Genomic DNA, 16,885 nt, shown 5'->3' on the forward strand with positions numbered 1-16,885 from the left:
GTTAGTAAATAGACAATGTGACCGAAGACAAAAGTGGGTAATGAATGTATATGCCATATTTCCTGGATTGTTGCCTCTTCTTCAGCACTCATCTAACCAACTATTGCCTCTGAAGACATTGCTTATAGAGCCACCACATACAGTGGTATGAAGTTATTGGATATACCATTTGCATATTAGACGCATTCCTGGGGCTCATATGTAAACATTCAGCATATCTTATAGTATATTGTTTGCATAACGAAGTACCACATACCTACAAATCTTAAATGGTTACATATCTGTAGAAATAACCATAACAAAATAATATATACATACATACATATACACACACACACACACACACACACACACATATATATATATATATATATATGAACACACACATTTGTATACATACATAAACATGCGTACAGGCACATACATGGGAGGCAGAATTAAATTCCCTTTCAAAGAAAAGAAAAAGAACAACAAATTTCAAATATTTTTCTTTTACAACTTTGCTGCTGTGCTGCAAATATTCAGTGTCAGATTACATTAATTGAAGTTCTGCAACAATAATACTGCCCTGATTACATAGTCTGTACCTGGCTTCATTTAATACATTTCAATAAGGGTTCTTTAGAGAATCAACAATGTGATGAACAATTTAGAAATTTTTTTTTGAGGAAAAAAGAAAAAAATGAAAGAATCAAAGATAATCCAATATGCACCCCACCCTTTGTTCAAATATATATATGTAAGTATGTGTATATATAGAATATATATATATATATATATATATATATATATATGTATTGTCATTGGAGTTTATAGATGAAAGTATGTAGGGAATTTTTCACAAGGAATGTTAGCATCTCACTTGAGGATTGAAACTGGCTCACTGTCTTTATTCAATGAGGTCTTACAGCCAATTTTACAGCGCACGCATGCACCCCCACCCTCCACATGTACGGATATATATACATTCTTGTATGAAATGTTTTATTCGTATTTCCAGTATGGGATGTGGACATAGTATATTTCATACATAAATTATGTTAATGTTGACATTTCTGAGATCCCATGATGGAGCTGCATGGAGAAACCAACCATACAAGATCTTTGTAGAATATTCTAGAGTTGACTGATTCTGCTGTCTGACGGTACTACTGAAGGTAACATTGACTGAGTTTCTTTCAGAGCAGTGTCTTTGTCAGCTCCGAGGCAGCACTGGCTGAGCATAGTACGAAAGGCTTTGTAAACTGTGGCATCTGTGAAAATAACTGTAAGGGGGAAGATAACTGTTGAGAGACCAGATAGAGCTGTGGTACAGATGAGGCTGTTGATGTAAGAATCCACAGAAATGAGACTACGAATGGCCTCTGTTAGATAGATTGGCATTATAGAAACAAGGAAGCTGATGAGCAAGATGACGCAGGTCTTGTAACACTGGGTCATGCTTACGTTATGGATCTCCTTGCTGATTGATGGGTGTGATTCTTCTTCCACCACTGATTCAACCGTGATTCGTGGTGGTGCAGAAGACTTTTTGCCAATTGATTTAAATGATGTTGATGCTTCCTCGATGCTGGACGGTGTCCGAATACTTGGCTGTTGAAATGGATTTGGTGGCAGATCTTCAGCAGATTTGAATGATGATATACTGCTATGGCTTTTTGGATCTTCCAATTGGGCCTGCAATGCTGCGATATCTACCGAAAACTTCCGGACATATTGATATCCTTGCGCCTGGGTCTGGTGGTCTGTGTAGCCATTGTCACCAATTTCTCCAAATTGGCAGATTGTGTGCCGCCTTCGACCGAACATTTGCAGGAATGCTCCTGAATTAAAGCTGAAGCTATTCTTCTTATGTGTTTGTGGATCACCTTGTGTCACTCCTGATGGATTATTGCTTACAAGTAACTGGTTTGGAGGATGGGAATTTTTTCGCAATGGTTTTGATTTCAGCTCTTTGTACTCGCCACCAGAATCACTTGGAGTCAACGTAGGCAGGGTTATGGAGTGTTCGGATGTGGAAGCTACAGAGTTTGCTCTGGGTTTTTCTATTGTCTTCTGTTTGAGTTTTACTGCCAGAAACAGAAGGCATTTAATGAGCAATAAGCCAATTAATATGGTAAGCACCAGGATCTTCATAAGGTAAGACTTACTATTGAGGATGTGATAAAATGATTGGCTGTCTGCAGATAGTTCGTATGAATATGATAGCACACCATACAAAATACCAACAGCAAATCCTATGCTTAAAACCAATGGAAGCCCAATATAAACTAAGAACTTTCGACAGGCTTTTGAGCAACCATATTCACTCAGTAAGAACCAAAGAGCTATCAAAAACAACAGTCCAGCCTTGGTTGCGATTAAGAGTAGAAATAATGAATGTGTTGTCTCCTTCATAGACAGGAACAATGTGTTACCATTATGATACATCAGTAGACAAATGATCTCCAATGGTGACCATATCACATTGAAAATGATGGCAATTATGAGGAGCGTAGCTAGCAGAATGTAGTAGTGATCCTTTATCAGACGGCCAATGGCCAATGTTGTAATTACAACACTACTGCTGAGGAATCCAACCACCGCTGTGAAAGCCAAAGCAAACATCGAGACAATTAAAGAATGTGCCCGAAATACCTGTGCTGCTCTTTCACTGTTTTCTCCCATGCTGTCATTAAATGTGGAAAGTATGGTGACTGTAAGCATTTCTGGAAGACTGCCATTGCTTGGCACAGATTCCGATTCCTCGTTCATGTTCATTGTTCTTATGTTATCGTGTTTCTAGAAATACAGATAGCGATACATCTATTTTCCTTTTTTTTTTTTTTGCGAATATGTATATAATATCCGTGTTTGTTTCTCTCTCTCTTGATATATATATAGATATATTTATATATACATATATTGATGAATATGTATAGATTTTTTCTGTACACACTGTATTTATATATAGGAATATGAATGTATATGTAAGCAAACAGATTCACATTTCTCTGTATCTGACCATCTTCAGATATTTCAGAAATACTTCAGAGTAGGTCCTGTATAGTTATTGGCTGTTACAATTTCCATTTCATACAAAATTTTCCATTAAAATTATTTTGTTTTCTTTATATTTATTATTTTAACCATTTTCTTGAAATGTAGCATTCTGGGAAAAACTTAATGTGTTTGTTGATTGGTTGATAATATTCTGGGGAGGAGAGTGGGATGTTATCTGTGAGTTTGTGTCACTTGTCTTCCTTTTTTTCCTCAAATATATTTCTCAGATTTTTGGGTTATTTTTTGTGTCCTGCCGTTTTACAATCAAATATTTATCCTGTCATTGGTTATTGATGAATTATATACATATATATTGTTTTATTTCCATCTCTTTATCCAATTTCTTCTTTCTTTTCATTGCGAATTTTCAAAAAAAAAAAAAGGAAAGGATAAAAAAGTGTATATCCTTGATCAATCTTGGCTGTTGTTTTCAGAGAAGTCCTGAGTTTAATTGAGTTCAGTGTTGTCAGAAATCTGAAAATAACAATATTAGAATAATGATAAAAATACATAAGTAAATAATAATAATAATAATAATAATAATAATGATAATAAATTGATGATAACACATTAAAACAACAAAAACAGAATTTTATGATGATAGACCAAACAATGGAAATAAGAAAAACAAAAATATGACAACGAAATACAACATTATTGTCAAATAAAATGAATGACGCATTCGATAATGCAGTCTTCACTACACTATGGCTGAAAATAGAAGGCACAGTGTATCTGAATGCTTAACAAGTTTGCTTTGCCACCATAGCACCTCAGGTTTTCTACATTGCCTGGCATCTTGAACAAATTGTTGTTTTCTGTAATCCCAAATCAACCCAAACTTTGTAAGTGAAATTGGGAAAATGAAAGAAGTCTTACCAGTGGATTGTACCTATGGTTTAACCCTCTAGTGTTCACATTATTCTGCCAAAATTAATGCTTCTTTATCCGCATTGTTTTGAACTAATCATGCATTATCTTGTAGCTATGAGATTTCAATGAGGTAGCTGTTAATTTTTAAAACAATATTGTGGGGTTCGTGTGAGAGACCAGATCTGGCCAGTTTGAACATAAAACAGGCAGAATACTTTTGGCAGGATATGGCCGGTTTAAATGCTAAAGCACTGCTTTTCAATCTTTTTGCTGGAGCGGAACCCCAAGGAAACATTCCGCTGGCTCGAGGAACCCCTGTGCAATAATTTAATAGTCTTATGCACACGTATCTACACAGGAGAATTAAAAATTACTGCCGATTTTAGCAGTTTTGTAACTTCTTGCAGAACCCCTAGACTGTACTGGCGGAACCCTAAGGTTCCGCGGAACCCTGGTTGAAAACCACTGTGCTAAAGGGTTAAAGGTCTAACCTTGTCATATACTGTGTCACACTGATTTTGCTTGGGTATTAAATTACAGCTTCACATATCAGAGGAATACGCAACCACTTACATGTTAATTCAGGTGCAGATAATTCTATTCATTACAACAACGGAATGCCCATTGTCAAATGACAGAGAGATTCACCATATCTGAAAATAAAAGACAGCTTGGTCACAGCCAGAATGCCTTTGTTCATAGCTGCTCTGTTCAGTCACAGCAGGCCTAGGTTCAGAGGTCGCCAAGGTTAACTTTGACTTTTGTCCTTTTGGGGGGTCAATGAAATAGTTATCAGATGAGCACTGAGGTCGATGTAATCAACTAGACCCCCACCGCAGAAATTTCAAGCTTTGTGCCTAGATTATTATTATCATGAACATGGCAGAATTGTTAGCTTGCTTGGCAAAATGCTTAGCCACATTATGTCTGTCTTTACATTCTGTGTTCAAATTCTGCTGAGGTCAACTTTGCTTTTTATCCTTTTGAGTTGATGTAATCAACCTACTTCCTCCCCTGAAATTGCTAGCCTTGTGCCAAAATTTGAAACCACTATTATTATTATTATTATTATCATCCTTATCATCATTATTATTATTATTATTATTGAAGGCGGTGAGCTGGCAGAATCATTTGCATGTTGGACTGAATGCTTAGCAGTATTTTACCCGTCGCTTCATTCTGAGTTCAAATTCCACCGAGGTCGACTTTGCCTTTCATCCTTTTGGGGTTGATAAATTAAGTACCAGTGAAACAATGGGGTTGATGTAATCAACTAGTCCCCTCCACCACAATTTCAGGCCTTGTGCCTATAGTAGAAAGGATTATTGTAGTATTTTATATTTAAAAAGGGTGCAAAAAGATGAAAAAAAAAAGTCAAACAGTGCTTCAACTCTGTGTGTGTGCATATGTATACATGTATATATGTATGAGTAGCATAGTCTGTAGTGAATGCGGTTTTCTATACTTTGTCACAGCCCGCTTCCTTCCTTTTTAAGTGTGTCTGTTTATATATGTATATGTGTGTGTGTGTATGTGTAAATGTGCATGTGTCTGTAATTCTATTTTCTAAATAAACATACACAAACACATATACACTCACTCAAATATATTAATATATTTTGCACAAATACATGCACACATACACAGATACATTCACATTCCTTCCTTTTGCATGCACACACATATATTCACTGTTTGATTTTTTATTTCACTGGTGACTTTTCACCATCCTACTTCCATCAGTGGATCACACCTTTCTTTCTAATTCATATGTTTTGATGGAGAAAGAAGACACACGACGCTCTCTTTGCCACTTCCTCTCTGTCATTGCTGTCACTTTCTCTCACTTCCTCTCAGTTATGGCTCTTACTCTCACTACTTCTCCTTCACTGAATTACTATTCTCTCTCCTCTCCCGTCATCATTCACCCCTGCATGATTTTGGACAAATATATATATATATATATATATATATATATGTATATATATATACAGACACAAATATATAATAACACTATACTCATTATTACATTAGGAGATTATTATCATAAAGGTGGCAAGCTGGCAGAATTGTCTGGGATTACGTTCTGAGTTTAAATTCCACTGAGGTCGACTTTGCCCTTTATCCTTTTGGGGTTGCTAAATTAAGTACCAGTTGAGTACTGGGGTCGATGTAATCAACTATCCCCTTCCCCCAAATTTCTGACCTTGTGCATATAGCAGAAAGGATTGATATTATTATTGTTAGGCGCAGGAGTGACTGTGTGGTAAGTAGCTTGCTTATAAACCACATGGTTCTGGGTTCAGTCCCACTGCGTGGCACCTTGGGCAAGTGTCTTCTACTATAGCCTCGGGCCAACCAAAGCCTTGAGAGTGGATTTGGTAGATGGAAACTGAAAGAAGCCCATCGTATATATGTATATATATATATGTGTGTGTTTGTGTGTCTGTGTTTGAAACCCCAACATCGCTTGAGAACTGATGCTGGTGTGTTTACGTCCCCGTAACTTAGCGGTTCGGTAAAAGAGACCAATAGAATAAGTACTAGGCTTACAAAGAATAAGTCCTGGGGTTGATTTGCTCGACTAAAGGCGGTGCTCCAGCATGGCTGCAGTCAAATGACTGAAACAAGTAAAAGAGTAAAAGAGTATGCTGGGCAAAATGCTAAGTGACATTTCATCAGGCTTTATGTTCTGAGTTCAAATTCCTCCAAATGTCAACATTGTCTTTTATTCCTTTTGGGGTCAATAAACTAAGTACCAGTGAAGCATTGGTGTCGATTGACTAGTCCTCTCCTACAAATTTCAGGCCATGTGCCTATAATAGAAAGGGTTATTATTATTATTATCATTATTATTATTATTATTATTATTATTATTATTATTATTACTACTACTACTACTATTGTTATTATTATCGCGGTCATTGTCATCAACATCGTTTCCTTTTACTAATCATGACTCAATAACCACAACAAAGACAACAACAACTACAAAAGAAACAAACAGTTTTTCTGTTTGAAATATTTACATACTTAAGGAGTTAGCGGAAGACAAGTGACTGGTTTGAATTATTTGAAGCTACAGCCGTCTCCATTCATAGTCAGCAGTTTCACCACCAACACCACCACCACCACCATCATCATCATTATCATCACTACCATTGCCTTCATTCCCAACGTCACCTACTCAATTGCTGCTCACAGTCATCATCATCATCATCATCACTACCACAGTCAGCACCACCACTGTTGCCTTCATCCTGAACACCACCATCATCATCATCATTGTTATTATTCACCATCATCACTATCATCATCATCATCATCATCATCATTCATTGTTGTTGTCATCACCAACACCACAACCACCACCACCACTACTATGATCACCTACTACATCACTATTACCACCACCACCACGACAACCATGTTACCATCACGGTCACATTACCAGCGTTATCACAATCACCACCATCACCAACCTCACCACTACAGTTGCTGCTACAATTACCCCTGCCACCCCCTACCCATCTTCCCTGGTATTCTGGCCACTGCCACTACCCCCCCTCACCACAACTACCTGTACAGATGCCACACCCACAACCACGGCTGCCAAAGCCACCGCTCCTAACCTCACCACGACCAATACCACTATCGTTCCAGTCTGAGAAATATTGGCTGTAGAAATAACTAAAGGAATAGAAAAGACGTGACTTGAGTGTGTGCATGTGTTTGTGTGTGTGCGCGTGTGTGTGTGTTCATGAATCTGTGTTTGTGGACATGAATAACAGCATGAATGTGTGTGTATCTGTGTAGCGTTGCATGTGCCTGTATATGCAAACGAAGATGTGTGTAAATATGTGTTTGTATTTATGTGTGTATGCAAGTGAAGGTGTGCATAGATATACTTCCATATATATATATGTGTGTGTGTGTGTGTGTGTGTGTTGTATGTTGAACTAATACCATCATATCAAGACCGTTCAAGTGAAAAAAAAAAAAAGGAACAGATTACATTGAAAAGATTTCAATATTTGAGTAACTGACATTGGTATTGGACATTTTGTAGTTGACATTCTATGTTGAACCACCACCATTATTATCATCATCATCATCTTCATCCTCATCATTTAGCATCTGTTGTCCATGCTGGCATAGGTTGAGAGGTTTGGCCAGGGCTGGTAAGCTGAGGAGCTGCACTGGACTCCAAGTCTGATTTGGCATGGTTTCTACAGCTGGATGCCCTTCCTAACACCAACCACTCTGAGAGTGTAATGAGTGCTTTTATGTGCCACCGGCATGGTTGCCAGTTTCATGACACCAATATCTATCACAACTACAATTTCACTTGGCTTGATGGGCAGGGTCTTGGTCATATGTCATTGCTTCCATTGAATGTCTTTGTATATATGTATGTTTGACCGCGTGTGTACCATTGGCGATTTTTTGCCCTCTGTCTTCCCTTCTCTGGATCTTTCCTTCTCCTATGTTTCCGACGAAGAGCTCCACTCGAAATGTTAAACCCTCCTTCTTTCCTTCTTTCCTGAGCGTCCAATAATACTATATTTGTTCCACGTCCTCGCGTTGTTGTGTTTTTTTGTGCTTTCTTGTTTGGATTAACTATATATATATATATATATATATATATATATATATATATATATATATATATGTAAATATACATATGTCTGTGTATCATAGTTTTAATATCCACTTTTCTATGCTTGCATGAGTTGGGCAGATTTTCTACTGCCAGATGTCCTTTCTTTTGCCAACCCTACTCATTTTTTTAAGCAGTATGATATTTCTCTGATGGTTAGGTGTGCTTGTGCAGAATATTGGAAATAAGTGACACTGACTGTATAACAGCTACAATCATTTACTACTATGTCAAAGTAAGGAGAGAGAGAGAGAGAGAGAGAGAGAGAGAGAGAGAGAGAGAGAGAGAGAGAGAGAGAGAGTGAGTGAGATACACACATACATTTCCTGGCCATCTAATAGTTCTGCCAGTCCCTGGATTTGTACTTTTTTTTCATGAACCCTGAAGGGATGAAAGGAGAAGTTGATGTTGGCAGGATTTGAACTCAGGACATAGTGAGTTGGTGCAGATATTGCTATGTGTTCTATCCAATGTGCTAACGACTCTGTTAGTTCATCAGCCTGGATTTGGATTAACAGCAGAACAGTAGCGGCTTGTCTATAGGTGCTGCGGAACTACAGCACCGTCTATTTCCACTTGATATTGTTGATAACATTCACTATAATGAGTCCTGTTTTTCTTTAATTCCTACTTGTACATTATATAATCCTTAAGCTTAATGTCAGTAGCCATCCCCTAGTTTATGAAAAATACAAAAATCCTTGTATAGAACCGTGTCCTTCACAGTCCCAGTGACACGGTGTTGTGCACATGCTCACATGTTTGAGATAGGAAGCTTCATGCTACAGGGAGAGAGCACTGTGTGAATGACAGTACTGACTTTTGTGTTCAAGTGAAAGGTAGTGTTTCTTTTTGATTCCACATGTGTTGTACTTAAAAATGTATTTATATTCTTGAATGTGATAAAGTGTAGAATTAGACTATTATCCCTGCTTCCAGCTTCAGTGTTACTGTCAGGATTTGAAAAAATAGGGCACCCCTCACCCCTTGTAATTTAGGGGGTGGTTGTGAAAAACAAGGGAGAATTCGCAGTGGTGTTCAGTGAACAAATTAAACACACTACCCAGCAGTGGCTAAAATGCGAACCAATCACGTTTATGTATAAATTTTCTTTTTATATGTTTGTTTCCTTTTACACAATATTAAAACAATGGCTAAAATTTTTTTGAAGCAGCACCCCCACTAATTTTATCTACAAGCCCCCACTGCAGCAGAATGATAGTTTCTGAGGTATACTTACTTAAAATTAACACACCAGCATAGAGGATAGGATTGAAAGAAAAAAGGCTGGATCTAAACTTGCAAAGGTAGTTGGGCTCTAGCCATGAAATGTGGCAGTATAAACCAAACCAATGCAAATGATGGGATTGAAATAATAAACATGATTGGGCCAAATCTAAAAAATGGTTATGGGCCTAAACTAGCAGCAAAGGTGATACTGTAAATGACACCCACAAAGTTGATGGAATCAAAATACTAAGCATTGATGCACATGTAAAATACATTGTTGGTCCCAAACAGTAAGGATAGTAAGAACAACAGTCAAGGTTTGTAAATACCAAACTACAATCTAGTAAAGGTCAAGGAGCACTCTGTCGGTTACGACGATGAAGGTCCTGGCTGATATGATCAACGGAACAGCTTGCTCGTGAAATTAACATGCAAGTGGCTGAGTATTCCAAAGACATGTGTACCCTTAACGTAGTTCTCAGGGAGATTCAGTGTGACACAAAGTATGACAAGGCTGGCCCTTTGAAATACAGATGCTACTTATTTTTGCCAGCTGAGTGGACTGGAGCAACGTGAAATAAAGTGTCTTGCTCAAGGACACAACATGTCGCCAGGAATTGAACTCACGACCTTACGACCATGAGCCAAATGTCCTAACCACTAAGCCACGCACCTTCACTAGTAAAGGTAATTGGGCAGTAATTGGGCAACTACCTCAAATGTAGTTTAGATGACTGTCCTTCAGTTAGTGGGTCAGATGAGAATATGCCTCTGTGACCCTGTTTCAGTTTTGGCTCTTTACAAACCACCAACAGCATTAGCAGTATGAGGACATCCATTCAGAGACTCTCAGACCCCACTGCACTTTGCTCAGTCTCTTTTGTCAGGAAATTAAAACTAAACCATTGCTGTAATTTGCTTTACCCGCTCTACCTTGCCAGCCACCCCCTCACTTTCTATATCCCTTGCAATCTCTCTCAAAACCAATCAGCTACCTCTGTTTCTGTTTCTCTCCTCAGTTAGCTATGTCTGACTGTCTATCCTCTCTCTCTTCCCCACTCTCTCTCTCTCTTACTCTATCAATCAATCTATCTATGTTGGTCTGTCTCTCCCTGTCCAGCTCACCATACTTAACCGTTTTGTCTCTCTATTTGCTTGTCTCTCCTTCTTTAGCTAGCTATCTCCGTCTCTCTCTCTCTGATTGTATGTATGATTCTCTGGCCACTTACCACTCTCTCTTCACAACATCCTTCCCCTCTTTCTCCCCTACTTTTTTTAATTTCCTCCTCATCTTCTTTATAGACTTCATCTCTTCCCACCGCCAATCAATTTCTCCACCCTCCTTCCTTGACTCTACTGCCACCCTTTTCTCAAGCTGTGTCTCTGTCCACTCATTAATTAAAGAGTCAGTTCATTTGCTCACTTCTCCTGGATTAGGATTTCCTCCTTTCATTATTTCAGTTTTCTAATTATTCCTTACTTTTAGATCTGCATGTCTGTCTGCCCATCCATCTGTCTGCACATCTATCACTTTCTATTCTCATTTTTGTTCTTTTTATCTTTTCTCTCCCCCAGCCATCTCCGTCCTCCACTCACCTCCCTCTTCCACTTATCTTTCTCCTCCAGTCATCTCCTCCTCTGGTCATTTCACTTCTCCAGCTTTTTCAACTCCAGAAAGATAAAAGGCAGAGTTGACCATTCTAAGATTTGAACTCAGAACATAAAGAGCTAAAACAAATATTTCAAATCATTGTTTATTCCAATAATCTAACAATTGTGCCAGCTTATTACCTTCATAAAAAATGAGAATTATTAAAAGAAAAAAATGATTTTTTATATTTGTCACTTGAGTATAATTGGTATCTAAGAACAATAGATGAGGTGGGATATTACAGAGAGGAGAGGTTAAAAGAGATTGTATGTTCCAACATTACTGCACTTTACATCATCATCATCGTTTAATGTCCGCTTTCCATGCTAGCTTGGGTTGGACGATTTAACTGAGGTCTGGCGAACCAGATGGCTGCACCAGACTCCAATCTGATCTTGCAGAGTTTCTACAGCTGGATGCCCTTCCTAACGCCAACCACTCCGAGAATGTTGTGGGTGCTTTTACGTGCCACCAGCATGAGGGCCAGTCACGTGGTACTGACAACGGTCACGCTCAAATGGTGCTTTTTATGTGCCATCTGCACAGGAGCCAGTCCAGCAGCACTGGCAATGACCTCGCTCGAATGTTTTTTCACGTGCCACCAGCACAAGTGCCAGTAAGGCGACACAGGTAATGATCACACTTGAATGGTGCATTTTACGTGCCATCAGCACGGAGGCCAGTTTGTTGCTCTGGCAACGATCACGCTCGGATGGTACTCTTAGCGCTCCACTAGCACAGATGCCAGTCATCGAATTTGATTTCAATTTCGATTTCACTTGCCTCAACAGGTCTTCGCAAGCAGAGTTTAGTGTCCAATGAAAGAAAGGTAGTCTGATGAAATGAGAATTATAAAAAAAAAAATGATTTCTTATATTTGTCACTGGAGTATAATTGGTAGAGATGAGGTTGGATATGACAAAGAGGAGAAGTTAACAGAGATTGTATGTTCCAACGTTACTACACTTTACAGTCTGATGAAATGAGGCATATTACAGAGATGAGAGGTTAACAGAGACTATGTTTTACTATTACCACATTTCACGCTGTCTGATGAAATGGGGGGCATTATAGAGAAGAGAGGTTAATAAAAACTGTGTGTTTTAATATTGCTACATATCAGATGTCTGTGAAGTGGGACGTACATTATTGAGAGGAAAGTTTAATAAAGAATATATATCTTGATATTACCACATTTCACACTGTTTGATGAAATGGGAGACATTATAGAGAAGAGAGGTTAATAAAAACTGTATGTTTATTGTTACACATGAGGTGTCTGTGAAGTGGGGGGTACATTATAGAGAGGAGATGTTAATACAGGACATATGTCTTAATATTGCTACATTTCACATGTCTTCTGAAGTGGGGGACTTTATAGGGAAGAGAGGTTAATAAAGATTATATGTCTTAATATGACCACACTTTATGTCTAATGAAGAGGGGGATATTACAGGAAGGAGAGTTTAATAAGGATTATATGTTTTAGTATTGCCACACTTCACATGTCTGATGCTACAGGTTCGATAGTAATTCAACTGCACCAAATGATTTGCCATTCATACTGACATTAAGAAATAATATAGGAAACTAAATTCTTATGCATACATACACACATATATGCACACACACACACACAATGCACACATATACATTCACATTCATTCATTCATTCATTCATTCATTCATACATACATGTATTCACACAAACTTCTACATTCATGCATATATCCACACATACAGATATACATTCACACATACACATGCATATATTTATTTACACACATACATACACATGCACACACACACACACACACTTTGACACACATCGACATAAACAAGCATGCACATATGAATTTATAGATCTGTGCACACGCATGCATCTACACACACACACACACATATACATACATACGCACAGAGTTTCCTGTCTACTCAACTGTGTAATCTAAGTGTAAATATAGATTTAGTGTGAAAATGTCTGTTATTGAAAATGTTGTTGTTGTTGTTGCTGTTGTTGTCGTCGTTGTTGCTGTGATTGTTGCTGTTGTTACTGTTTAGTAATCCCAGCCAGTAATGTGTGAATAATTCTCTGACAAAACTCTCTCTCACACACACACATACATGCAGACACACACATGCAAAATACACATTGCTATACACATATACAGATTGATGCAGACATGCGCACACACACACACACACACACTGATACACAAACACACATGCAATGCTACTCAAACACACACAAAACACAAACTCACACATGCAATACTACACAAATACACACAAGAACCATACACGTACACAATGTACTACATACACCCACAAAACACACACACACACATTCAACCAGAAGCTGTGCTGCATACATGCTGTGCTACACATGCACACACACTCATACAGTGTCACACATATACATTCACACAAACTATGCTACACACACACACAGTGCTACACATACACACACACTCACACAGTACTATTCATAGATTCACACAAACTATGCTACACACACACACAGTACTACACATTCACACAAGCTGTGCTACACACACTCACACAGTGCTACACATATACATTTACACAAACTATGCTACACACACACACACAGTACTACACATACACACATGCTGTGCTACACATACACACACACTCACACAGTACTACTCATAGATTCACACAAACTATGCTACGCACACACACACACGCAGTACTACACATACACATGCTGTGCTACACAAGCACACACACTCACACAGTGCTACACACATTCACCGTGCCACACACACACAGGCAATGCTAAACCAATCAATTGTTATGAAACATCTTGTCTTCTATAGATTCAGTATATTGGATATGTCATCTTCTCACATAGATCTGGGATTATAAACCACCACCACCACCACCACCACCACCATCACCACACTACCACCGCTACCACTGTGTGGTTGGGGGATGAAGAGGGCAGCAGTTTTGATGGTTATGATGCTGGTTGTTGTTGTTGTTGTTGTCAGGGTGGTGGTGGTAATAATAATGATGATTGCATCCATGATGGTGTTGATAGCTGCGCTGGTGGTGGTTGCAGTGGTGGTGATGGATGTTGGTGGTGGTGGTGATAGGGATGGGGGGGGAGCATCAATGGTGTTTGTGGTGGTGAGGGTTTTAGTGATAGAAGTGATGGTGTTGGTGGTAGTGGTGGTGGTGGTGGTGGTGGTGGTAGTGCAACAGAGTGCTTTAATTAGTAAATATAATGATGATAATGATGCTGATAATGATGGAAATAAGGATTAAGGTAAAAATGGTGGTAGTGGTGATGGTGGCAATGGGTTGATGGGAATTGTGAGAACAGTGGTCTTGCTGTTGTTTGACCCCAGGTTGACCCTTATCAAACAAACTTATGATTAAAGGCATTCCAGCCATGACCAACTCGTCTTTTTTCCAAGGAGCAAAAGTGTATCCAGCTTCACATTATCTAACAGCATTTGTTTGAAGGTGGTAAGGTATCTGGTTTGAGAGGGATTTAGCTGCTATTTCTTACGGGTCAAGTAGCCATGTAGACGTTCCTTTCCTCATTGGATCACTTGATGATAATAATTGTAGTGATGATGATGGTGGTAATGAGGACGATGATGATTATAATGATGAGGACGATGATGATTATGATGACGAAGATTATGTTGATAGTGATGATGATACTGATGATATGGTGGTGATATCTTCCAATTTAGCTAACCACTGAGTCGTTAGCAGTTATGAATGGTCATCCAGTCGTAAAATTAATTGCCTTAACAACAACACATCGAAATTCACACCCACCATCTCCTTCACTTTGCAATGACAAAAAAAAAAAAAAAAAGAAAATGATATTAAGACAGTCACATGACATACCACCATTCCTCATCTCTGTTCTAACATAGAAATATGGAGAGACAGAACTGTGGAACGTGCAATACAAGATTGCAAGAAGAACTGAGGAATAATGTATTATTTTATATTATTTTATTCTGTTTTATTTATTTTATTTTTGTTTGATTGTTTGAGGAGTCTGGGGGAAGGAACAGTGGTCACGACTCGTGCTGGCCTGTCGAGTCTGTGAGTCTGACACTGTCAATGTTTTGGTCAAACCTGTTGCAGGTCAAAATGTGAAAAAGAGCAAGAGACATGAAAAAGGGAGAAGGTTCCAGGGGAGGTGATGATGATCTGAGAAAGTAAGGAATGGTATTATGATTGGTGGTGGTGGTGGTGGTGGTGGATGCAGCTAGGATGAGGAGAGGTGGGTAGAGACAAGATGAGTGGGTAGAGAGTGTTTTAGTTGGAAGTATAAGAACAACCATATCCAGGGAACATAGGCTGTTGTGACACCAATAGGGTGTTTAGCCCTAGGTTAGTCCTGGTAAAGCATACTATATGATCAAAGCGACAGTCCATCAATGATATGATGTGTTGCAGTCATTTGGGATATCCCATGAAGAGTTTAGTTAAACAGATCTACCCTAGCACTTATTCTGTTGGTCGGTTTTGCTGAATTGCTAAGTTATGGGAATGTAAACTAACAAAATCTGGTTGCCAAGCAGTGGTGGTGGGGCAAACATAAAGATAGACATACACACACACAGAGGTTTCTTTCAGTTTCCATCTACCAAGTCCATTCACATGGCTTTGCTCAGCCCACAAGCTATAGTAGAAGAAAGCTGCTCAAGGTGATGTGCAGGGGAACTGAACCCAAGGCTTTAAGGTTGAGAAGCAAGCTTTTTAATCTTTGCTTTTTTTTCGTTTTTTTTTTTCCTGCAGACATGTAGTCCTACATATAGCAATGTAATCAAATGCATTTTTTTCTTTTCTTTTGTTTTTAACATGTTAGGATAGAATTGAAGGGTGATTTGTGTGTTTATGTCCATGTAACTTAGCAATGTGGCAAAAGATACCAACACAATAAGTACTAGGCTTAAAAAAGAATAAGACCTGGGGTTGATGTCTTTGACTAAAACTTTTTAAGGCGGTGCTCCAGCATGGTCACAGTCAAATAATTGAAACATGTAAAAGCATAAAAGAATAAAGGACACCCACACACATCATGTGAGTGTATGTGTGTGTGTGTGAGTGAGAGAGAGAGAGAGAGTATATGCAATAAACTTAACTGATCAATAGGTTAACATCATCATGTGGTGTTTTAGTGTCTTTTGCAAAGTCCACTCTCTTAGAAGTATTTGGGCCATAGCATCCTATTTTTGCCTGCATCAGTCTTAAATTCAAGGCCCTATTAAAGGCCAATGGTTCCTACCTCTGACCTCTCACTTTTCCTCCTCTTCCTCCTCCTCCTCACTCTCTCCATCCTCCCCGTTACAAAGTTATACAATCAAATAAGGATCAATACTACAGACTATTATGTCAACACCATAAGTCTTGTTGTGAATTGAATCCTTCAC

At 38.6% G+C, this 16,885-nt stretch overlaps 2 protein-coding genes across 3 annotated transcripts in view; one reads left to right on the top strand and one right to left on the bottom strand.

Annotated features, from left to right (window-relative positions):
* LOC115213906 (arginine--tRNA ligase, cytoplasmic) overlaps window positions 1-16,885 on the top strand; it is a 242,583-nt gene that overhangs the window by 91,263 nt on the left and 134,435 nt on the right. The window lies entirely within an intron of this gene.
* Window positions 474-16,885, bottom strand: part of LOC115213908 — a 61,002-nt gene continuing 44,590 nt past the window's right edge. For both annotated transcript variants that reach the window (XM_036504667.1, XM_036504668.1), the window contains exon 2: window positions 474-3,516. In XM_036504667.1, the coding sequence (XP_036360560.1) occupies window positions 1,117-2,760 (1,644 nt within the window). In that variant the 5' untranslated portion in view covers window positions 2,761-3,516 and the 3' untranslated portion in view covers window positions 474-1,116. The remainder of the gene's footprint in view (window positions 3,517-16,885) is intronic.

The sequence above is a fragment of the Octopus sinensis genome, linkage group LG7 (assembly GCF_006345805.1).
Source record: "Octopus sinensis linkage group LG7, ASM634580v1, whole genome shotgun sequence".
NCBI lineage: Eukaryota > Metazoa > Mollusca > Cephalopoda > Octopoda > Octopodidae > Octopus > Octopus sinensis.